The sequence below is a fragment of the Pholcus phalangioides genome, unplaced genomic scaffold (genome assembly GCF_987345545.1).
Source record: "Pholcus phalangioides strain wild (caught in Gottingen) unplaced genomic scaffold, Ppha-v1.0 ptg000172l_1, whole genome shotgun sequence".
NCBI lineage: Eukaryota > Metazoa > Arthropoda > Arachnida > Araneae > Pholcidae > Pholcus > Pholcus phalangioides.
The window spans coordinates 4678356-4704928 of NW_028301637.1; the positions used below are offsets into that span (position 1 = coordinate 4678356).

The 26573-nt window shown below is 36.8% G+C and overlaps 1 protein-coding gene across 1 annotated transcript; it reads right to left on the reverse strand.

Annotated features, from left to right (window-relative positions):
* Positions 1 to 6838: 6838 nt before the first annotated feature.
* Positions 6839 to 24988, reverse strand: Trs31 (trafficking protein particle complex subunit 31). Its single transcript, XM_089255820.1, has 7 exons — positions 24887 to 24988; positions 24706 to 24794; positions 19590 to 19716; positions 18884 to 18941; positions 15051 to 15110; positions 10867 to 10931; positions 6839 to 7578 (listed from the first exon to the last, which is right to left on the reverse strand). The coding sequence occupies exons 1-7, from the start codon at positions 24953 to 24955 to the stop codon at positions 7480 to 7482; spliced, it is 567 nt and encodes a 188-aa protein (XP_089111946.1). The 5' UTR covers positions 24956 to 24988; the 3' UTR covers positions 6839 to 7479.
* Positions 24989 to 26573: the final 1585 nt, after the last annotated feature.

Consider the following 26573-nt stretch of genomic DNA (forward strand, 5'->3'; position numbering starts at 1 on the left):
TGACCCTGACTATTATTATTAAACATTATTTTGAACCATTCAATGCCTCCTAAATCGTATGGAAACAACTACTCTTATAACATACAATTTCGGGTCACAAAAGTTGCTGCTGTCTTGAAATGGTTACTGAAGTAAAAACGGTCAGTTCCATACAGATTTAATTACAGTAGGGGGCATATGAGCAGAGATAGGAGTTGTTGTGTTATTTTGCAATATGTAGAGGCATTTTCCCACCAATCTTATGCTGTGTATAACTTAAAAATGTAATTTTATGAGTTGTCTTTTTTGGAACTGGGCCGTCAAATAAGGTTAAATAATTATTTACACAAATTATCCTTGAGAATGCCTTGAATTATACAAAAAAAGCTTATTAGATTGAATAAAGTTAAAATTTAGGTATTGTTGATGTTAATTATAGCAGTGTTGGATCATCAAAATTGATCCAATTAGATTGTGAATCCAGTCAGTCTAAAATAGACTATTGCTGAAGGAGGGTGGACAGCAAGATTTAAGCGAGCATTCCAGTTGATTTTTTACATTCTCAAACGGATTCATATCATTCGGACAAGGTTTTGGTTACACCGCATGTCCAATTCTGGTGCGTATAATTTGTCAATGTGTATGAATAGTGAACAAAATGCATTAAATTTGCAGGCATTGTTCTTCCAGCTTGAGACATCATGAAACTCGTTGTTTTGCAGTTGGAAAAAATGGTCAAGATAGTCTTAGATATTACTTGCCCTTAATTATTATCGCCCCCAGAGAGAGAAATTTTAAAACCTCCTTTATATCGGATGGATAATTCAAATGAAAGAAATCAATTAATTCCCGATATTGAACATCTCAAACTGTAATCATTAATAGGTTCCGAAATGGATGCCAAGTTCTGCCGCATGTTTTTTACACATACGTCGCAGGAGAAGAAAAAAAACTGAATAGCTAGAATATTTTCATAAAACTTGGAAAAAAAATAAATGAAATTTTTCTATGATATACGAAATAAATTCTCGCTGTTTGATGGTCACGTGGGAAATCAGATATTTATTGTTGACATTATTGAGTACAATTAAGAGGAAGAAGAAATATGCCGTGCAACATCATTTTGTATCATGCTGTTTATAAATAATAATGATTAGTATATATTGTGTAGCATACATGTGAGCCGCTCGTTCTCCGAGCGATTGTCAGATGAATACATTGTGTAAATTTATTATTTTCCATTTATTTTTGTTGTTTAATTTATTTTTTCTGGAAAACATGTTTATTGTTTGTGTTATTTTCATTTTTGTATGTTATATGCCCATATTTACACAAATATTTTACTTTACACGTTCCATGTTAAAAAAAAATTCCCGCAGCCACAATTTTTTAATTCCATGTTGTTCTCATTTCAAAAAAACAAACAAGCTTAGTTTTACCCGATTATGTGGAAATGATAATAAAATATTTTATGTCCATATTTTTAGCATTTTATGTAATTTCTAAATTTTTTTTGTCGTTTATATAATTAACTAGCTGATACCCGGCGACGTTGCCCGCCCCGTAAAAAAAAATGTATATATGTATAGCTTATTAATTATTTCTTAATCAAAAAAAATTCTGCTTCAAGTAAGAAAAAATTACTTTTATTTTAAAATAATTAAAATATCTTAAAATATCTAGCTGATACCCGGCGACGTTGCCCGCCCCGTAAAAAATTTATATATGTATAGCTTAATAATTATATCTTAATGAAAAAAATTTCTGCATCAAGTAAAAAAAATTACTTTTATTTTTAAATATTTTAATTAAAATCTTCAGGCAATCGCTTGTGGATACACAATATTTTTGTTTGTCCATCTGGTGTGTAGATGTACAAATTTTTGCTATTACCAACACGTGAACAGGTGACGAAAAGGTGTCCGTGTGAAAAACAGGGCTCAAGTAAGTTGATACCTGCCACTGCTAACGACTGGCCTTGCGCTTTGTTGATTGTCACAGCAAAAGCTAAACGAATCGGGAACTGTAATCACTTGAAAGTGAATGGCATTTCTTCGGTGATAATTGGGATACGTGGAATGAAGACTTCTTCTTCTTTTTTCACATCCAGTTAGAATCGTTGCTTCAATGATGCAATTGTGAAATTTCTTCACGCAGAGTCTGGTGCCATTGCAGAGTCTCAGTGTGTCCAGATTTCTTAAAAGCATTATAGGTGCTCCGACTTTGAGGGTCAAATTGTGTGGTGGCACACCCGGAATATCCTGGCTTGAAATCCTGATAATGAATCATTATTATGTTCACACGAACAGTTTTGTCACTGCGTTACGCAATGACAAAATCCGTATATACCGGGTGACTGGAAATGTTACGCCGTCCGCCAATAGAATTTTTTTTTTTTTTTTTTTGCCTTGTAGCAGTAAATGTCTGTGCCGTGTCTGTGACAGTGTCAACCGATTTGTAAGATGTGGAGTCTCCTGGAATAATTTTTAGGATTTTTCCGTTGATCTTGTTCATACTGTCATTTTTCGGTGCCAGAATCGCTCTCAGAAAGCCACTCATGGTTTTGGTCATTTTGTTGAATGTTTGGGAAGACGTGGTCTGCAAGTTCTTGAACTGAGTTTATATATATAATAACTGGCAAAATCCATTTGGGAACGTTATCAGTCCAGTGCTTGGGTCTACGGGAATTCTTCCATTGCCAAGTTTGATCAACTGATGTGAAAATGATAGAAGTGCTGAGTCATTTTGCAGTTGAACTCGCATGTTAGTGGATAATGATAATTTTTTAGCTTCGTGCCAGAGTGCTGATGTCCTAACAAACTCGAGGCGACCACCGATAGACAGAACCTTCACTTCCAACCCATCTCACTAATGGCAGTAAATTGCAATGTAGCGATATGGCCAGAGTTGGTGTTTGGTGAAGTAGAGTGCTGATGATTTGAGGCAAGCATTGAGTTCATCACCTGGCGTAGAACATTTTTATTCCCTGTTTTATCGTCGTAGTTGTTGTTCTCTGTTGACAGTGACGCCATATGTCCAGCTTCTGCAGCGAATATTATTCAAACTCCTTTTAAGTACTTTTTAAATTGAAACTATACCTCAACGATGGGTGGTTGATGAGATAAAGGCCACATTAGCACTTACAGGACACCCTGTATACATGCAAGCAAAAATATCTGGCGCTTCCAGGGTTTTTTTTTAATTACTGGGAGTATTGGAAAAGAGCCAAACCATTATAAAGGAATAAACTGTAATGATGGCAGCGTTAAAGATGTGACAAACCATTGTAAAGACATATACACGTCTGAAACGCATTGTTGGGAACCACGGTAACCAAAGTAAACGTTCCGAAAGTGATTGTTGAGGCCCCCAAAACCATTGTTGCCCGACAGTTTTTTGCCCATTTCGGGCATTTGCCCAGCTCTGACGAACTTTTAAAGTAGCCTACGGTTCAATCCCGGACCTGTTTGGTATATATGCAAAATCTGGTGACGATCGGTCTAAAACTGTAGATTTGTATAAAGAGCATACATACATACATACATACATACATACTTTCACATTTATATATAAGATGGAGCCCAGATTATATGTACTTGAAAAGTGGCAAAATATGCTTTAAAAAATGCTGAGATATGCACTAAAATGCTCAAATATGCAGAGGTATACCATGAAATCAAAAATATGTGCACAAAATAAAAACGAATCCATCTAACATCATATGCCGAAGGACAACACTAAAAATGTATGTTACTGCCAAATTGGCCAATTGACAAAGCTAATGTCAGAATTCAAACTTTTGCTGGGCTTTAACCGGCCCTGTATATCGATCCCTATGATTCGTGGTCAGTGTATTTTTTGTGATAATTCTGTGCTAAGATGGCAAAATGTTATAAGTCACTCCCCCAAAAAATTCAGTTGCTTGCATTCCGGAGTCTCTTTCTATAAAATTTTGGAAGGTGGCAAAATTTCATCTTTCTCTTTCAGTTTATGAGGAAACAATGGAGGCAAATTGTAAAAGGTCAAAAAGTCACAGTATATTGCATGTTAGCAAAATATTATTTACAATTTGCCATTGTGAAATTAAAAAAAAGTGACACATAATATTTTGCCATCTGAGCACAGAATCATGGTTATCTATGGCAACCCTAATGATTAAAGAAATCAGCATATCAATATCTTAGGAATGGATATATAGGAATCTGTTACAGGGGCCGGCCAGAGCCTGGCAAAAGCAGACATTGGCCGGGTTAACTGGGCCGGCCAGTTTGCGAATGGGCCAATTTCAGACTTTTGCAGTAACAAAAATTTGCATAAAGTAAAAACTATGCCTTAAAAATTCTTCAATATGCCCTAAAGAGTATGTATAAGTATACTGAAAAACACACGTGAGAAATGAAAAAAAAATACATTTAAAAATGCTAAAATTTCTGTAAAGATGAAAAATATGCACACAAAAAATATATTAAAAGCACTGAAGTATGTCCTAGCCTAAGAGACACGGAAGAATATGCAGTAAAACCAAATTTTATGGGCAAAAATATTTTGAAAATGCAAAAATATGCATTAAAAAATGTGCCTAAAGTGAACAATACTCAATAGTGAAATATTTTCTTGAAATTTTATCAAATTCGAAGAATAACGTAAAAAATAATCTTGAACATATATTAGTACAAACGTGATTAAAATAGAGAAAAAATAGTAAAAATATGAATTTTTTTCACAAATTTTCTGTGATTTTATGCATTTATATGCACACTAACTATAAAACAGCTAAAATATAAAATTGCATATGCACTTATGAATATAATCAAGGCTCTATATAGTAATTTCTTTGTTTGAAATTGATTGCATATGCGTAGAACGTAGATAGCAGAGCAAGTTGTTTTCTGATCAAAATTGTGAGGTTGATGCAAATTTTGGCATGATAGAGGAGGAGAAATACAGTTAAACTCGGTTATTACGACATTGGCGAATCTGCGAAATTTTGCCTTTATAACAGGTGTCGTTACAAGGAAGGGTAATATTTTCAAGACCTTTTTAAACAGGAAAAATATAATCAGGTGCAATCAAATAGTGTGTGTGAAGTAAATTGTTTTATTATAATTGTTTAAGATCATAGATTGGAGGCATCGTTAATTCTTGCTTAAAAATGTTTTTAATACTCGGCTAAATCGCTAATTATTTCTTATAAATAATTCTTGGTGAGAAATGCAGTATTGAAAAGCAAGTCTGCAGTGATTTAAAATATATTACACGGGGAATAAAAAAGTTGAACACACAACCAGGACCATCTTAACTAGCATCACAGGCAAATTGATTTTTCTGCAGCCAACCCCACTAAATGACTGGAAATACCTTCTACCCAATTTACATACTCACTGCCGAAAATTTGACCAAATCATATTTTCCTGAAGTCCTTTCTGCACCTCAGGTTGTGATGAGAAAAAGGCGAGATTAATATTGTTATATATATATATATATATATATATAGTTATATAATTACCATAATATAATCTATAAGTTATGCAAATTGACTTCATCCAAGATTTTGGTAAAGGTTATGAATAAGCTTCATTGGAAAGCTGAGACCAATTGTTGAAATTAAGGGAGGCTGTAATGTGTCTACTCAACCAGTTTCAGTACTGTGCATGTTTTAGGGGGAAGAAAAGTCATATCTGTGCTGTATAATGGTCAGTACTTGCCTGATTTGTAAGAGGTCCTGGGTCGGATTCAATTCCTGGTGGAAACAGTAGGCTTTTCTTTCCCAAGTTCACCTCAACACAATATCCAGACAGTCTCTTGATTTGATGCATCGTGGGCTGAGGGAAAATACATCCATCTCTAATAAATCAACTTCTTTCTTATCTAAGTACACTACTCCTGGTTAAGAACCACTGTTCTGTGGGACATTTTTGTTCTTATCAAAGGATCATTGAGAACCTTCTTTAACCGTTTAAAGGCCAATGTTCCATAAATGGAACATAGTTTTTATTTACAAAAATATCAGATAAAAATGGATTCAAACATTTCAGGTTTTTTATCATATATAGACAAGAGTTCAAAGTACTTTTTGAAATAAATTTAGAAATTTCAGGTTGATATAAACATTTTTGACAGAATTTGCAGTAGACAATAGAAAATTTCATGTGATAATTGTACTCCAGAAATAAATAATCGTTAGAATATAGGCGATACCAGTTTCCGCTTTCACCTCTCACCAAGTGAAAAACAAAGAAAAATTTTGTTTCTTCAAATTTCAAAGTTGATTTATGTATAGGCATGCAAAAGGACCTCAAATTCTAAATGTCAAAATAATAAGTGACTTTGTTCATGGTTCTGCCTTTAAACGGTTAAGCAAGTACAGTGTGAAAATCCTCCCACTATCCATGGAAGCTGCAGAATGCTCTACTAAACCACACATGCACATCGTCCATATTCCTCTGCGGAACTTCTGACGAACTGGTACATGTTGGAATGTGTGTGTGTTTAATGCTTTTTGTGGGTAGTGCTACCATCTGCCATCATTTTTTCTAATTATGACTGAAGTGTGATGATTGAATAATTGTATCGTTGTAGGTCTGTTGTTCTCTGTGGCAAGACTTTTTAAGGCCTGCATTTACACCTTGAAGTTGGGAACCACAGAAAACCAACTTCAGCTGACCGTCACCGTGGGACTCCTCGCAATGCAAGTCTGTCACCGTGACCACAGCAGATTGTTCTGAAGTGCAGCTGGTCTCCCATTTGAAAAAGTCCCCCCCCCCCCAATAGGATACATATTATGAAGAATCAACCGCCTGTCATTTTCCGTTCGAAATAAGGAAGGTGGATTACAGCACCAGTATAATACAGAACAAGCTTATAACAATGCAAAATATAATTTATTGAAAAAAAACATACACATGTTTCTACATACACATGATAATACTACAGGTGACATGCACTTTCGTTATATATTGACCTTCCATTGTTCCATCAAAAATGGATGTTATATTGTATTCGTTATATCAAAAGGAAAACATAGGATACTCATTACATGAAAGCATTTGGGACCTAGCACACTGGTTGTTGTAATGGAATGGTCGCTGTAACTTCGGGTCATTATAAAAAGTGTCAACTCTCTGTATTAACATTACCTATATGAACGGAGTAACATGGTTTTCAATAAACTTTTACAGGGACCTCATAACAAATTCAGAGCCCCAATTTCAAAAAGGACAGGTAGGAGGGAGAATCAGCATTAAAAAAAATGTATAATAATAGAAATTCAAGTTGGGGGAATGACCACCCCAGAGCACCTGCTGGATCATTCGTTAAAACGCCATAGTATTCTCGACATAAATACTGCACTTAAACACAACTGCTTTAAATTATTAACTCGGAAACGATTCACAAAATCAGACAGAAATTAGTCCTAAATATACAATATATATATATGGTACACAATAAAAGATGGTTTAATCGACAGACGAACTGGATACTGTACATCACATAAAACCATCATCTCTGCTCCGGAAGGTGATCTCGAGCAACCACGGAATCCTCGAACTTCACCATGAATGTGGTGCCTTTATGCCAGTGTGCAGTGACTTTTGCTGGCTGAAAATACACAAAAAATACTGTTGAAAGCATAAAAAATTATAGTGAAACCTGATTACAACAATACTCGATAATAATAAATCGCTCAACAACATTATTTTTTTAAGTGTTGTTTGGAAATGAAAAGTGGAAATAGTATTTTGAAGAAAACAGATTAGCATAGTCGGTTTTTTATGTGCTTTGACACATACAAGATTACTTGCACAAACTGGTTTTAGCAATTCACTAACAATCGATGATGTATTGTACAGGGTATCCTGTAAGTGATGATGCAGACTTTACCTCATCAACCATCCATTGTAAAATCGTAAAGGTATGATTCCAATTTAAAAAATGAGTGAAGGTGCCAGACTTCAGACAAAAGCCCCATTTGCACGTGTAATATTGTGGTAGCATTGGCACCCACTTGATGACTTAACCCCCCCCCCCCCACAGCGAAAGAGGAGGAAGTATTGGCACCCTTTTCTATTAAGGATTTTTTTTGCAGTGAATATTCCTTTCTTACAATTCTTTGTGATTTGTCTCCATTGTGGAGTGAAGAAAACCAGATTTTTCATTTCCTATGTAAACAGGGCTATACACTGAAACATTAATATACTTGCTTCAAATATTGGGTTTTTTTTTTGAGAAGTGGGGAAGGTTCAGTGTTTTTTTACTCTTTAAAATCTTTGACAGACACATCTGATAGAAGTTTTAAATTTTTTTTCCAGAATCATTGAAAATAACTTTGGGCACAAATCTGGAAGTTTAGGTGAATTTCTCACTGATATAGACAAATTCTGTTAATATGACAAGTGTAAAAATTGTTTATTTGCTCATATTAGCTGTAACTTGTAACAACTGAAAAAGCAATAGAAGCCTTACATACAGGCAAATTAACTGTATTTCATACATCATTTTGAAAACCCTCACAGATGTAATTAATAAATAAATAAAAATGTCCAATTTTAGGCCACGTAATTGCTGTCTCAGCTTTGTAGTAATATCTTCTTTGTGTTATAACCAGTGCTGTGTATGAGTAAACAGTTTCATACTCCCTTCCAGCCAGTGTTGCATATCCAGTGCTGTACCTGGTTTTTCTGTGCTGCCATCTATATTTCAGAAGTGAAGTGTAATGATTGAATATTTATACTGCTTGTAGGCCTATTGCTCTCTGTGGCGAGACTGACTTTTTAACAAGGAGATGGGCTTGCATTTGCACCTAGAAGTTGGGAACTACAGAAAACGAACTTCAGCCAAACACCACTGTGGCGGTGGTGGGAATTGAACTCGGGTACTGTGATGCAAGTCCGTCACCATGACCACTCGACCACTACAGCGGCAGGGACCCCTACCTAGCTAGAAGTACCCGTTTATCAATTTACATGCAAATACGAAGGTTGCATGCAACAGGCAAACTGCCCAATCAGATGGCTAAAAAAAATGCCTATAAAAATTACTTACATCAAATATATTTAGCAACCCAAAATAAAAAAAAAAACAAATTTCATGTGAAAACTAAAAACTATGAGTAAGATATAATACATTGCCAACAAGAAATTATGGTTTTCTTTATCTAAGTATGGATAGCTTCTCGATTTATCCCACTATGTTTATCGTATTTCTTTTTAAACATGGTGTAATTCATGACACCCGGGGGTAAACTATTCCATTTATTCACAATCCTGTTAGACAAAAGTTCCTTGCAACACCACAACCTGGAATTGTCCCTTACCAAACAATATTGGTGTCTGCTTGTCGAAGCGCTCGATTGTCTGCTTAGCTATAAGTCATGATCTTATCTATCCTCTCAACACCAGCATTCTTCTGATGTAAACACGTTCAAGAAACCATGTCTGTCTTTATAGGTCAAGCCCTGCATACCAACAAGAGCCCACATAGCTTTTCTCTACACCCCCAATTCTACGTCCTCCTGAAGATATGGTTTCCAAAACCGTACTGCATACTCTGTCAGGATGCACTAAACCTCCGAAAAACAGAAGAATGACTTCAATAGAATGTGAAAAGACCTTTTCAAGAATAAAGAAAAGCATTCTATTCGATTTTTTAAACCACTGTGGAGCAATGTTCAGAAAATCTAAGCACCATGTCAATGAGAATTTCCAAATCAGTGAGCATCTGGAATAATTTTACCATTCAACTCATAAATGAAATGTACGTAGTCTCGAAAGCCATAGTATCAAATTCCATTATTGCAAGGCTCTAGGGCAACATTTTTCAAACCACTGTGTTGTAAAAGGTAGTGTGTTGCGACTATTTTTAAGAAAGAAATTGACTTAATTTTTTGTAAAGGAGTCAAAACATCATTTCGTAACTTACGATTTTGTTTCAGGAATATTATGTTTTTATTTCAATTTAACAGTGAATTATTTCATCTGGGTTAGTAAAAGATATATTAAGAGAGATATAGTAAATCAATAAAACTTTACTTTCTAAAAATCTCAATTCAAATGTGCCACAAAAGTTCAACCGTACCTTCAAGTGTGACATGAGATGAGAAAGGTTGGAAAAACATTGCTCTAGGGTTACACCCAAATGAAACTGCATTAAGATAGCCTTGGATCTAGCATCTTCATGACCTCTAAAGCAGTTTTCGGAAAATTTCCTAAGTTTGGGACCATGAGCGAGTTTAAGCCAGAACTCTGTCACCAGACTTATCCTATTGTAGAGATCTCTTTTGCCCGTGGCAGAATCCGAAACACTAATGTGTTTAAAAAATTTGGGCTGATACATCCTAGATATTTCAGCACTCCTAGATGTCTCAGCTAATGGTAGGTTTGTAGGATGGTCTGTAAAAATGGTCTAATACTATCACAATAGAGAATCAAACATAAAGGCAAATAAGAAAAAGAAAGTATATATGAATCCTGAAGGTGCTGAAACATGCTAGAATTAAGCGAGTTGAAACAGCAACTCATGGATGTGTGGTTCCAAGGAAATGGTTTTCAATCTGAAGTCAATTGAACTAACTCCAAAAGATTCCCCTCAATCTCTAACAGTTAACTGTTTGTGCTTGGAAACTTTCTTGAAGTACTTGATGGAATATATTTTAGTCCATTGGCGCAAAGCCAACCAAAATTGGAAATCTTTCATTCTATATTATATACTTCCTCTATGTGTGGAGCGTATTTAAAATTGTAGCAGAGAATTCTCTAATTTATCAACATCTAAGAAATTTGAGATTTTACAGATTTTCAATATTGCTGCAGTATTAGTAACATCTGGATGCAATACATTGATCATTAAATCATGAAACGGAAGTATCTGAAAATATAATGGAATACTCACAAAGTTACAACCTATTAATACTGCCTCAATGATACCAGCTATGAATGCTGCGCAGTTCAATGTGCCTATAAGATTGTATAACAAACAGAAACATGAATTTTTGATGTAACAAAAGCAGTTACATTACACTTACATTACATTTTTTCTGATGAAATATTACTAATATTTATGTTTTTTTACAATAATAAACTCTGTTATGCAATTGTTAGATGCGTCAAAAGAAAATTAAAGATCAGATCAAATAAACAAAAATAAGCTCAATAAAACATATCTATCATTCATTAATGAATTAAAATACAGTTGAATTCTGATATAACAAACTCCAAGAGACTGGAAAAATCACTTCGTTATAACAAAATTTCATTATAAAGGAATTACAGGTTTTTGCATTTTTCCTATGTAAATTTATCTGGGGATTAGAATAGTATTGGTTAAAATGAGATTTTCGCTATAATGGTATTCGTTAAAACAGAATTCGACTATAATACAAAAAATACAGTTTCTAATTCAGTCTAGGATTCTAGGTAGAATGCAAGTCGATCTCCCATTTGAAGTCTCTGCAGAAAGCAGGCAGACCTTCAAACAAGATACTTACATAACATGAAAATTCAAGCATTTGCCATCTTTTATTTAAAAATATGGAACACAGATTCGAGCACTAGCAAGAACACAAAACAAGAACAACTCTAAAGGCGCGTATACATTAGCATGGATCATGCAATGAAAGCATTCACAATTGGTTGCTCAGTAATTTGTAGTATTGTGCATGATTCTTGAGCTGTTTGAACTGGACCCACCTGGAATCAGTTTTTTCAATGAACACAAAGGAAGTTTGTGCATTCATGAACACGAACGGATTAGAACTGCTGCAGGGGGTCGTACGTTGCAAGATCGGCAGGCTAATGTATACATGCCATAACAACAGAAATACACCAGGGTCATGCATATACATACACTCACACAAAACGTTCTGACATTCGTTAGAAATTCCTCAGAGGAATGTGTACGAGGTGTATGTTCGGTTAAGAACAAGTCTGGAATCCTACAATTAGAGATATAGTAAGTGTTGGATTAATCATTATAGAAATGTTTTTAATACTCCAGTTCTTTCCCATTTTTTTCATTACTAACACCTCAAACGATTACTTTTTAAAAGACAGATATTTTGAATGGATATTTGACTGGAGTTTATATCAAAGGATGATGTCACTCTCCGCTACCATATGAAGGTTTTTAACAACTGGCTGTTGCGAAGATGAATTTTTGGAAAGAAAGAATATTCAACTGCCTTTGCAGGGGAATCGAACCCACAGCCTTTCACTTTCCCAGTGAATGCCCTAGACCAGTGTTTCTCAACCACCGGGTCCTAACACTAGTCACACAAGGAAGTGAGTACGATACCAAGTTTCATTTTCCCATTAATTTCTTGTTTGTTGTGTGTATGACCGGGCCTTTCACTTATGCAAAAGAGATTTACCAGGCCGCGGGCTTCCAAAGGTTGAGGACCACAAGACTACAAGGGCAACAAATCTCTCAATCTTTCCTTGGAGCTTGTGTGCACTGAAATGGACCGTACATGAACGTCTGGACCTGACTCAGGCCAAGCTCACAACCGCTCACCCTGCCACCAGATGGCGACTTATGAAAGAATGACATCACTCTCTGCTACCATACGAAGGTTTTTGGCAACTGGTAGTTGCGAAGATGAATTTTTGGAAAGAGAGAAAATTCAACTGCCTTTGCGGGGAATCAAACCCACGTCCTTTCACTTTCTGGTGTGACTTCCCTAGACCACAAAGGCAATGAATCTCTCAGGTCCAGCCATCTATGCACGGTCCCTTTCAGTGCACACGAGCTCCAAGGAAAGATTGAGAGATTCGTTGCCCTTGTAGTCTAGCGGTATAGGGCATTCACCTGCAAAGTAAAAAGACATGGGTTCGATTCCCCACAAAGGAAATTGAATTTTCTCTTTCAAAAAATTCATCTTCCTAACAGCCAGTTGTTAAAAACCTTCGTAGAGTTTATATACTTGTAACAGAGCCTATACTCGTGTCTATCACTACATTTGAAAAGTTCTGGAACTTATTTTATTATGGAAGAATGAGTACAGATTAGGGATGGGACAAATAATGATTTCGCCGAATATCAATTTTCTTAAAATTTATCACAAGTAAACCTGGTGTTTTAACTGAAAATAAAATTATTGGTAATTTCAAATTAATGAAATCAAATTTTAATTATGTAATTAATTATTTAAATAAATATAAAAAACTGGTAATTGAAAGATTTTTATCGACACGATACTGACAATTAAATTTAACAATGATATATCATATTTTAATATTACTTACAAAATCAATTTTTTCTCAACACTTGTTCCGATTTTACACATGTAATTAAGAAAAAATGTCAACCAATATTTATTCTCAACTAGAAATGAATCATAAAATTTAAGATTTATTTTCTTATTTTTCCTCTTTAGATGTTCTTTGCCCCCCCCCCTTCCCCATTTGCCTGTCTAGGTGCATCTTCCAGTTAGTGAACTTTTGTATATAATTCATGCTCACTTCCACCATATTCCTCTTCGATCATTTTTGTCACACCATGATCATTTTTTGCACACAAGGGTTAATTAGACTGGGACCTCCAATTTATTACTGATTCCGAACGCAGACTTTCTATACTCACTGAGAGGTTGGTGCGCTAACCCCTCGATGTGGAACTCCCTGCGGTAGCAATCTTTTTCTGTGGTCATGTCACTGTTTCTGTTGTATCCTTGCATCAGGAAAGTTTCTGACAAGGACAAACCAGGCACTGAACTCACAACACCTCTAAACATTCTTTGGTACTTTAGGCGAATATCTTATCGACCTGGGCTACCGCACCCTCCACCATATTGCAGGATTCTATTTTCAGTTTAACGTTTTCTTTATCCTAGAAATTCACCCTGATATAACCTCTTTCACTGAAAGGGATATACACCACACAATAGCATATAATCAGTAAATTTTATAGGAAAAATTCCATATAATTTGTAAAAAATTAGTTTCTTTTGCTCAGATATTTGGCTAAAGATCTGTGTAATTGATTGGCCTAAGCATTATTCAGCCGGGCTGAATACAGAATAACAGCCAAATATTCGTCCCATCTCTAGTGCAGATAGTCTGTCTGCCCTTTTTAAACCGTCAATGTCTCTTCTAAACTCTATTTTGACACATTGTTGTTTCACTGTACACTGACTTAATCATTTGATGTGTCTCAGCAAAAGACGTTCCTAGCAACACAATATTTGGCGTTTGAACGTTGTTTGAAATCTGACATCTTTTAATTGCAACAGGAAGTTTTGAATGCCTGTAATGACAACGTATGTGCATGCTGTATACATATTTGAACTGGATGAAACTGGTTCTGACTAGTCACATGATACTCTTTGCTTGTTCTGCGGAAAATGACATAATTCATTTACATGTGGGAAATATTTTAAAAGTTTTGGAACTTTTTGAATGAAGTGGTATTTTTAATCCAGCAGCATACAATAACAATATGAGACAGTATCTATGGAAAGAAAATTTATTATATTAATCCAAAAATAAAATAAGCATATAGGGTGTTTGTAAACTATTTAGAAAAAAATGGAGCGGGGATAGTACCCATAGAGACGAACAATATTTACAATGGAGTCTATGTTCCCAGTCCGCTAACAGTCTTAGGAAGGCAAAACTTAAGTCCTCACTTCTGCCATCATTTACACTCTGCCGGAGAAGCAGCATTTATCTAGAACATAATGTCATTGTTAATCATTCACCATATGCAAATTTCTAGTGAAAATAGGCAGCATCGACAGATATCCCTCACAGTGAATTGGACGTGGTTGACTTGCAGGGTGTTTTCCTTGCTCGTTGTACCTAAATCCATTAAACTTCTTGTGGGAGCACATGAAAGCTTGAGTCTTTCGCTGATCTGCACAGGAATTTTGCAACTTATGATTTCATTATGTCTCCATTTTTCACTGTCAGAGGTTCAAAACTGATAATTTCCTTTACACTTTTCTGACACTGAGCTGAGCGGAATGAGACCATGTTTCACTGTAAATATTGTTCGTCTTGATGGGTACTACCACCCATCTAATTTTTTCTAAACAGTTTACGAATACCCTGCATACATGTAAAATATAAATAACTCACCTTTGTCCTTAGGAATTGAGATATATTTATTCACCAGCGGTTCTTTCTCTATAATGAAATCTGAACTGTTGTCAAGAAATTCAATACGCATAATGTGCATGAACACAAATTTTTGATTTAAAACATAAAAAAAATTGTAATACATTAATGTCACTCTATTTCTTTTGTTGAAGAACCCGGGGGCATTACTTAATAAAAGTGTACATTATTTCAAGAAATTTCAGATACTGATATCCCTCGCATGATTTAGCTATAATGCGATTTTGAAAAGTTAATTTTAAAAATTGTGATCCCACAAAATTTGGTTTGTAGTTGGATTTCAATCCTGAAAATTGACTTGCAAAGTAGAAATATGGCATATTTGAAATAAAAACAAAAATCTGTTGGATTTGTTAGCGTAGATCAGACAAATAGGTAAGAAATGCTCAAATCCATCTCACTAGATCTCACTTATTAACATCTTTTAATAGCACATTGACAATGTGATTAGAATTTTGAACAAAAACGATCCTAATGAATCCAGAATTGTCATATTTGCAAGGAATATTCAGAATTCTCCCCAGCTTTGCTTCTAAAGTTTTCATAAGGAGGCAAAAAAAATGTTTCTTGTCTGCTGAATCTTGACTGCTTTCATTAAAAATGTTATCAGCCTATCACATATCAGGAAAGAGAACATCCACACACTCACTAGAATAGATACGCAGTAGTGAAAACAGGAGCAAAAGTATTAATCAAATTCATTCATACAGCCTAAATTAACGACATTTATTTATAAGTTTTTCGATAATTAATTCGTTCAAAAAAATCTTATTTTGCTGCTGAAAGTTGGGTTTATTTTTTCCTGTCTTACCAGTGTTAAATTTAACTCACTTTACATGATTTTGTTGTACATGATTATTTTGCGGACCCTATTAATCGGTAAAGCAAGGAATGCCTGCATTACATACATTGTAGCGCAAGTGATTTAACTAGAATATGCATTGAGATGAACCAAAGCAAAGCTAACAGGCACATTTTTATGTACAGGCTATCCAAAATTGTTTGCACAGCAGATATCTCTGTAACTGTTGACTTTCCAAACATACTTCAATTACAAAAAGTTTTGAAATGACATGCAGTTACTTAAGATCTTACTTTGTTTGAGGGGGTTGCGTACATAAAAAAAAGATTTTTATACAGTCAAAACCCCAATTAGACAGTTTTTGCGTCTCTTATGGGGACAAAAAATAAAATAAAAAAAATTCCACGATTCTAAGTTCAATATTCACTAACATATTCAAAATTTAAAAAAAATAGAGAAAATTTGGGAATTTTTTTTTCAGTTTTTGTTGGAGATCAGGAATGATGCCATTCCATTGACTGGAACTTTTTCCTTTAGTTTTATGTGAAATCTATGCCTCATTACTAGTAACAATGTGAGTCAAAAGCTACTAGCCATCTTATTGGTAGCGACTGAGAAATGTCAGTGCAGCTCCTATTCATGATTTCTTTCGTTTTTAACTGGCAAAGTTCAAGGAAACCACCTGACACACATTTTTTGTAGCGTAAGGGGCCATTCAAGTATTACAAATACAAATACAAATACAACGCCACAACAGGCAAAATGCCCAACGAGGTGGCTGATAAAAAGATGCCCATAAAAATATGGATGTCATATGTTTCAAAAATACAGCAACCCCATTAAAAATGCAATTAACACAAATTACAAACAATATATACACATGATAAAATATTATACAATGCCCATAAAGAATACTTATGGTTGTCTTATTCTAAGAATGGATAGCTTCTCGATTTACCCCAACATGTTTATCGTATTTCTTTTTAAACGTGTCAATTGTGTTACAATTTACTACCTCCGGGGGGTAAGCTATTCCATTTATTAACAACCCTATTGGAGAAAAATTCCCTGCGACACCATAACCTTGCATTGTCCCTCACCAATCGATACTGGTGTCCCCTTGTAAAAGCAGTCGATTGGCGGTGTACTAAAAGTTCATGGTCCATCCTATCCATCCCATTGAAAATTTTGAACACTTCGATCATATCTCCTCGACACCTGCGTTCATCCAATGTAAACATATTCAAAAAATGAAGTCTTTCTTCATAACTCAAGCCCTGTGTGACAATAAGGACACGCGTAGCTCTTCTCTGCACCCCTTCAACCAAGTCTATGTCCCTCTGTAGGTATGGTCTCCAAAACCTTACAGCATACTCCAGTCCAGGACGAACTAAGCCTCGAAAAAGCGGAAGAATGACTTTAGGAGAACGCGAAGAGACCTTTTTGAAAATGAGACCAAGCATTCTATTCGATTTTTTGACAACCGCTGAACAATGTTCAGAAAACTTAAGTCGCTCGTCAATGAGAATTCCCAAATCGGTGACTCTAGTTGCATCCGGGATAGTAAGCACTTACGTAAGCAGATTTTCAGCCATTTTTGACCCCCTCCCCCCCATCAGCAAAATTTCGTCAGCAGCTTAGAATATTTCATATCTTCAAAAAGGGGGTGGTTGATGACGTAAGCAACCTTCAAACCCCCTCCCCCCTTGTCATCAAAAGTCAGAAAATCCGCAACCCCCCTCCCTCCTGATGCTAATGTAATACTTGAATGACCCCTAAGTCACTACTAACAGTTTCATGAAGAATAGTTGTTGAAATTTCAGAACAGACAGAATGCAAATCATCAAGGGTAAAGCATCTATTCTTTTGAATTTCTCCCTCAGTCCTTGATTTCAGCTCATCAATCACGACAGAAGATCGGCCAGAGCATTCTTCACCCTGAACATGATGCACCATTTTTGAACTAAATATCCATTCACTACACTGTCGTGAACCTCAGTGAGATCCATCTTTATATTCTGATTACAGGAACTTTCTTTGCATTTAGAAAGCGGATCACACTGCATACCTCACATTTTGTGGGATAGTTAATTTTGTCACGTTTCAAATTTGAACAAACAAATAGTAAATATTCATATTGGTTTGCTGTTAGCGTCCAACTGAAGTGAGAGAACCAGAAGGTCATTGACTGTGTCTGCAATTGCAAACAAACATAATTATCTTGCCTTGGGTTCATCCTGAAGTGGAGGATTCAAAAATTAAAATACATAGACTGGTCCACTTTCTGGAGCAGCACCCTGAGGATATCAGAGCTACAGCCCCAGAACCAGATAAAGAACCACCCATGCTTGTTAGATCTACTAGAATAAGACTCCAAGAACATCCAGAGAGCGACTTCATACATGTTTAGAGAGAAGAAAAAAGATGAGAAACAAGAGTAGTCGAGATTAGATATGACCCACACGGACTTACCGAAAAGCTGGATACAGGTAGCAATTGCTGCCAAATGTTTTTGGACCAAATCAAATCCATGGTGCAGTGATTAGATCAACCCAGCTGCAGATTGAATTAGTTACTATCAATCAATGAAACTGAAGAGAAGCAGGTCAAATTTTATCAAGAACTATTCTTAATTATGTGATTTATGACCTGTGATTTATAATTGCGATTTATTTACTGCAATCACCATTTTTGATCATAAATTTCATACTTGTTTACCGGCAACGTGCATAATGGCACCTGCCCATGTATAGATCTATCTTGTTCAAGCTCAATAAATTGTTAGGTTCCCCGGAGGCACCCGAGTCCTCAGGGACAATGTGCTTATATCAGAGCGACAGACCGTGGGTCTCTCAGTTCCAATCACTATCACACAAATATATCATGCACTGATACTTTCGTAGAAACACCTCTCGCAGGCTGAAGGCTGTGCATCCCTGCAAATAAATTGTACTTCCTTCAAATTTTTGCATATATAGTTTCAAAAGGATACACGTTTTTTCATCATCATTTGCATGTTCCAACTTGTCTGCTTCTTTCCCGAACAGAGTCTAAAAAAAAATCAATTTTTTGTTCATAATTTTCATTTCTTAAAAACTAATTAAATAATTGTTATGGATAAGATAAACTAGAGATAATGCCATTCTCCTCTATTTACACAAGATATAGGAAACTAGATACAATGTAAAGATGATTATTTTTGAAAGGAAAATTTGCATGCCTTTATAGCAGGGTTGGGTTTTTGATGTCAAAACCTGGTTTAAACCATCAAAAACTGTCAAAAACCTAAAGAAATGCTTTTGGTTAATATTTCAAATACAATATTTATTGTGTTATCAACATAGGTTGATAACATGATGAGAAACTTACTTTTTTGTATATTACAATTTATTTTTAAACACTAATTTATTACAATAGAACCTAGAATCAAGAGTCTAGAACAGATAATATATAATTTTATGGTCCATTTTATCTATTGATTACCTGTGTTCAATTTGCTAAGTGAAATAGAGCTGTTTATTCAAAATATGTGGTGTAATAGGAGATCATAGGGTTAGGTTTTTGACCTCAGACACTTACTCAGTATTAAAACAGTCAAAAACTTAATTGTCAATTTTATCACTTTTAGTTTTCAATTTCACTTTCTTTGTCATTCTTAGTTTTAAAATTCAATTTTAAAATATAGGAAAAAAGCATACTTTCCACAGAGTTGTTTTAATGAACACCAAAATATTTATAAGCTTTGTTTCTCGCTTGAAATTTCGTTCTCTGACAAATAGCAAGTCTAGAATCCTTTCACCGACATGATATCCAAGTTCAGACAACCTGAAAAAAAATATATATTGCAAATCAAAGATGATTGAAAAAAATACATGGTTATGCAGAGAAAAAACTATTGTTGATCCAATGCACCTACACCAGTGGTTCTCAAGGTTCCTTTACCCGCGGCTTCCTCGGCCAAATCATGGTTAATCTGTGGCTCTCAGAACAGTTTAGCAGATATTCCCCCATATAAAGGAACCACTTCAAAGCATAAGTACAGTCGAAGCTGGATATAAGGATCCCCTCCATCCCATCAAAAATGGTAGTTATATTTGAGGGTCATTATATATTGGAAGTAATTCATATAATTATGATAGTTGTTCTATGAAAAAAATTGGGACTTACAGTAACTGTCGTTGTAATGAAATGGTCGCTATAACGTGGGGTTGTTATAATGAGTATTGACTGCAGTAACATAAATCAATATCTCCAGCTCCCTGCAATGCCCCTCACAAAGATTAATGATTCCTCTAGGAGCCGCAATGTACCATTTGAGAAACACTCACCCACACAGTAAGTCAATTTTCTGACACATTGATTCATGGCTAAAGATGCCTGCCCCGGCTTCATTCACAGCTGAAGATGTCTGCCTCCATTTCATTTGCAGCTGAAGATATCTGCCTTGACACAGCCACAGCTTAAGATGTCTGCCTTTGCTAAGACATGATCCAGAGTAGAGGACGATAAGAACAATTGCCGTCTTAAGAGCAAATAATATGGGAAAATTTGTCTGTCCTGGTAAAATACAGGATGACCCAACAAACTTACACAATTTGCTCATCCTGGTTCAATGTTTCCTCACAGCACTGGGGAGGTTAAGTATAAAACAAGGCTTGACAAATTGGAAAAAAATTAGGCGCCAGCAAAATTTCAAATAGATGGCAAGTATTTTTGGTCGATAAAATCAGTCCAAAATAGTGAATTCTTAGACTTGTCCCCAAATTAAGGAACTTCTTTCCATGATAGAAGATATGCTGAAACAAATGTTATATAATTTTATGCTGCCCTTGAATGTCAATTTAATTGTACGAAATTTTAAAAAATAGGCACTAATGTTAAGATTTTAGTCGCCATGGTGACCTAGGATTTGACCAGTCCTGGCATAGAAACATGAGTTAACTTGTGACCGGTGAACCAATCTTCAGAAAGGAAAGTGATTTGTCTCCTCCAGGAATCAAACCTGGATCCTCTTGCATGCCTGACAAGTGCGCTAACCAACACACCAGAGACACACTTTTCATTTCCTTATAACACGCATCATTAGCATGAAGCACTGAGTTAGTGAGCAGCCTCCCTGACTAGCAATTTTTGCCCCAGGTGGCAACAGCATGAAGAGATTTTTTGGCCCGAAATGTACCGAGAAATATACGGTTGCAGAACACTTGAGCATCCGATATATTTTCAGATCATTTAACTGACCCATGGCACAACTTCAGATCACTCTAGTGGCCAACTGCACATTATCAGATCATTTAAGTGACTTGCTGCTCAGTTCCAGATCACTTGAGTGACCCACAGCCACAACATATCTACTGATCACTCAAGTGGCATGTTTCACATTTATAGATCACTTTTATAGTCTGCAGCACTGTTCCACATCACTTGATTAAGTGGCCTGCGACCAAGTATGGATCCAGAGGCAGTGATCTCGTCCCCCCCCCCCCCCCCCACAAGAGCTGAATAATATGGGAGAAATTTGTCTGTCCTGTAAAATATGGAAAGATCTAATGCATCTAGACCATAGTCTCCCAAACTTTTTGTTTCATCGCCCACTTCATCAGAAATTTTTTCCTCTCATCGCCCCCAACTCAAGTAAACCCATAGGATCCTGTGTTAAATCAGTAGGTTCTATCGCCCTCTTGGACCATTCCATGCCCATCGGGGGCAATATTGCCCACTTTGGGAAACACTGATCTAGACAATAAGTCGCTTCTCAGACACATCACCCTGGATCCACCTGCCTCCACTGCACAAGGTTATCTGCCTTTACTTGATTTGAAGCAGAAGATATCTGCCTCAGCTTCATTAGCAGATGAAAATGCCTGCCTCAGCTTCATTAGCAGATGAAAATGTCTGCCTCCACTCCATTCAAAGCAGAATATGCCTGTCTCTGCTCCATTCAAAGCTTAGGATGCCCGCCTCTGCTTAATTCACAGCTGCAGATATTTGCCTTGGATTCATTAGCAGCTGAAAATATCTGCCTTCACTATATTCAAAGCTGAATATGCTATTCTCAGCTTAAGATGTTGGTCTCAACTTCTTTCACAGCTAAAGATATCTGCCACGGCTCATTCATAGCTGCAGATGTCTGCCTTTGGTCCATTCACAGATGAAGATGTCCGCCTCCACTTCATTCGCAGCTAAAGATATATCTACATCATTTGATTATTTTTGGTGCACCATGGTTATTTTCTATGCACAAGGGCTAATTACACTGGGGCCTACAATTTATTGCAAATTCAGAACAGAAGCCTTTTTTCTTCTCTTTTAATATACTTACTGATTCTGTTATACCCCAGCATCAGGAAAGTTTCTGGCAAGGATGAACTGGGTATGGAACTTACGACACCTCTGAACATCCTTTGGTACTTTACATCCTATTTTTTGGGCATCTCATTGACTTGAGCTACAGCGCCCTGAAGATGTCTACCTCAGCTTCATTCACAGCTGAAGATGTCTGCCTTCACTCAGGAACGGATCCAGAGGTGGAGGGCATGACAGACATCAGCCAAATAATATGGGATATGTTCTTGTCCCGTAAAATACAGGATGATCCAACAAACAAACACAATTCAGAACAGCTTTGGTATAATGTGCCACTTCCCATGGTAACTTTTTTCCGGTAATAAGTTATCAAGGCGACATAATGGTACTGGGTTGCCATTTCATCTAGGTCTTTCTATGAAGGTGGTGCTAGCTCATAGGAGTTTTCAAACAGGTTCCCCCCCTTTCTTTGTTTGACAGTGTTTTTTGAAATTCGCAACAGCACCTTCCCCATTTCATCATTTTTCCCAGTACATTAGTTGCCATGGATTATTTATTTCTCTTGTCTATAGGTCAGGCTAGGTTGTATCGTTCAGTTAATATTTTTATCATTTGTTATATGTAGGCCTAGAGATATTAATTTATAACCCAGAAATATCGGAGAGAGAGTATTTTTTTCCAGGAACCCAGACCTTATTTATGTTTATACTGTTATATTTCTCTTGTGTTTTGTCTAGAAAGTTATATTTTTATTCTTTATTATCATGCTTCCTCGTTATTATGCTTTCAATGCTAGAATTTTTTTTTTAGGCATCCATAGCATCAGTAGATGGCTTTGGCAACTTTTTGTCAGGCCGTTGGATGTGTTTGGCGATGGGGAAAAAAAGTCACCAGGTGGCAGATAATACCAAAAACCTGTTCCCAGGATTCACCCTCTTGGCACATCATCCCGGATCCATGTCTACCTGCAACACGTTTTCAAACCAATGAAGTGGCCTGCATTGCCATAAAGGTTGAGCGGCCTTGAACTATGCATTTAAGTGTACATATTTGTTATGGGCATCTTTTTCTCAGCCACCTCGTTGGGCATTTTGCCTGTTGTGCCGTTGCATTTGTATATGTTGCTGCCGAAGCCGGAAGTTTGGACAATTCGCAACAGGGCTAGCCACTTCACGAATTGGCCAAAGTCTGAATTGCAGAAATGATTTGAACTTTGGCCGGAGATCCATGGCCAAAGTTTGATATGCTGATGTAAGATGACCTGGTAGAAGCCAAATTCATTTTTTTAAGTCGCCAACGTGTGTAGCATGTCTATATATAGCAGCTGTATTGGATTTGCTCTATGTGACAAGAGGAAAAAAAGTGAAATTTGGGAGATAAAACTATAAAAATTATGAACATGCAGTTTCTTCTGCCAAATTTTGGAGAAAAAAAATGATTACAGCTTCGTGACTGCCATTTGATGGGTTGCCATAACTAACATGAACAATAATCATGACAAAAATATGCCAACTTCACGATGATCCCGAATCTAGTCTTTTGTTATCTGACTTTGGCCAGGAATCACCAGCCACTTCGCAAACTGGCCAGTCAATGAATGAAAACATGCTAAAACTTTGCCACTGGACTTATCCCATTGCCGAGATCTCTCCCAGCCCAGCTTCATGGCAGAGTCTGGAACACTTTATTTTGTGTATTAAAAAAAAGAGAGAGAGAGAGAAAAAAAAATAGAACAAAAAAATTTCTAAAACATTTTCCCCGGACAATTGGGTACTGTCAGTGATTACAGACGAGATGGAGTTGGAGAAAAGTTATAGGGTTTTGTTAAGACGAATGAATGTATGCATATTAGGATTGAGGTATACTTCAAAAGCAATTGGGGAGCCTCCCATGCCATCTCATCTGTTATCTTACACTTGCTATATCATATACACAGGATACCAAAAAAAGAAATAAGAATCTTATAGTGAAATATAAAATATCCATCAGAGTGAGTGATCTCTCCTAACACCTTATAGGTGAGCAAAAGGGTTTGAAAACTTGCGGACTAGAAACCAGCATCAGTTTTATTGGGTCGAGTTCACTCGCTTCAGTGGATTTGATGAAAAAAAATACAAAATAGAAATATTGTGTGGGGGAATATATATAATTAGGGATCATCAGTGCCATCTCGCTTAGCACCTTATTCGGTGAACAACATGAATATGACAATATGAGTAAGCACGTGTGTTGTGGACATGAAATGCGTGAAGAACTTGAATAGAGGAAAGATGGATGAATGTACGCATATTAGGATGAAGGTATATTTTAAAAGCAATTGTGGAGGAAGCCCCCCCCCCCCATGCCATCTTATCTGTTATGTCCGGCCAATGTCTGGGGTCAATATTTAACGAAACTGGCCAATTCGCGAAGTGGCCGGCCCCATCGCGAATTGGCCAATTTCGGGATTTGGCAGAAACACACATAATAAACAATAAATAAGCCTAATTGTAACAATGATTAAAATACTTAGTTTGCAGCTCCGGCACTGAAGTCACTCTGTTTTGACAGTACTGCACGATTTCCGAGAATAATAGGGCGTAAGTACTGACGTTAATCTGTGGGAAGAAAAATTATTATTATATATAGATAAAAGAATTTAACATTAATCAACACTTCAAGATGCACATGTTATTATATTAATATTTACCTCGGATTTCCCTTTACTTAAAGGTTTCTCCAAGATATTAATTCTAGGCATTGGACGCAAACCCGACATTTTTTTGCTTTTATTGCTTTCACTAACGCAAAATGTAAACAAAAACACACAAATGGTGTTGCCAGATCCTTGAAAAATTTCCAGCCAAAATCAGCCTGGAAAGTAGTAGTCCCAAGGTATTTTAACTGTATATGGTCAGATGTGTACTAATCTGGTTCGTAGCGTCAAAGGTGGAGTCGACTGATCTATAATGTATATATGAATTGACATCATCATCGTGCCCCCCATAGGCCTATGAATGACCAGAAGTGCCCCAGAAAGCGTGCGGCATGGAAATGCAGACGGGCCAGCTTTTGGAATCCAGAGATTCTTCCGGAAGGGCCCCCCCCCCCCATAGACTTGATCAAAAAAAAAAAATTTTAATGAATTAAAAAAGTTCCATTTTCCCTCAAGGCAGGTTCAGCACATTGCCCCTGAGCAGAATGTAATTTCATGTCAGTCTTTCCATGCAGAATAGAGAAATCACATCTAAACTGAAAAGCCAAAAAAACTGGTTCGGGCATGCGTATGCAAATAAAGAGATATGGAACCAATCAGAGTACGACGCTGCAGTCAGCAACGTCTATATAGCACAACAAGTGTCTGGCGTAGTTGTTAGATCGGTTACTGCTGCTACAATGGCAGGTTATCGAGATTTAAGTGAGTTTGAACGTGGTGTTATAGTCGGCGCACGAGAGATGGGACATAGCATCTCCGAGGTAGCGATGAAATTTGGATTTTCACGTACGACCATTTCACGAGTGTACCGTGAATATCGGAAATCCGGTAAAAAATTAAATCTGCGACATCGCTGTGGCCGGAAAAAGATCATGCAAGAACGGGACGACTGACGAGAATCATTAAACGTGACAGACGTGCAACCCTTCCGCAAATTGCTGCAGATTTCAATGCTGGGCCATCAACAAGTGTCAGCGTGCGAACCATTCAACGAAACATCATCGATATGGGCTTTCGGGGCCAAAGGCCCACTCGTGTACCCTTGATGACTGCAGGACACAAAGCTTTACGCCTCGCCTGGGCCCTACAACACCGACATTGGACTGTTGAGGACTGGCAACACGTCGCCTGGTCTGACGAGTCTCGGTTCCAATTGCTTCGAGCTGATGGACGTGTACGGGTATGGAGACAACCTCATGAATCCATGGACCCTACGTGTCAACAGGGGACTGTTCAAGCTGGTGGAGGCTCTGTGATGGTATGGGGGCGTGTGCAGTTGGCGTGATATGGGATCCCTGATACGTCTAGATACGACTCTGGCAGGTGACAGGTACGTAGGCATCCTGTCCGATCACCTGCACCCATTCAAATGTCCATTGTGCATTCCGACGGACTTGGACAATTTCAGCAGGACAATGCGACACCCCACACGTCCAGAATTGCTACAAAGTGGCTCCAGGAACACTCTTCTGACTTTAGACACTTCCGCTGGCCACCTAAATCCCCAGACATGAACATTATTGAACATATCTGGGATGCCTTGCAACGTGCTGTTCAGAAGAGATCTCCACCCCCTCTTACTCCTACGGATTTATGGACAGCCCTGCAGGATTCATGGTAATTACCTCCAGCACTACTTCAGACATTAGTCGAGTCCATGCCATATCGTGTCGCGGCACTT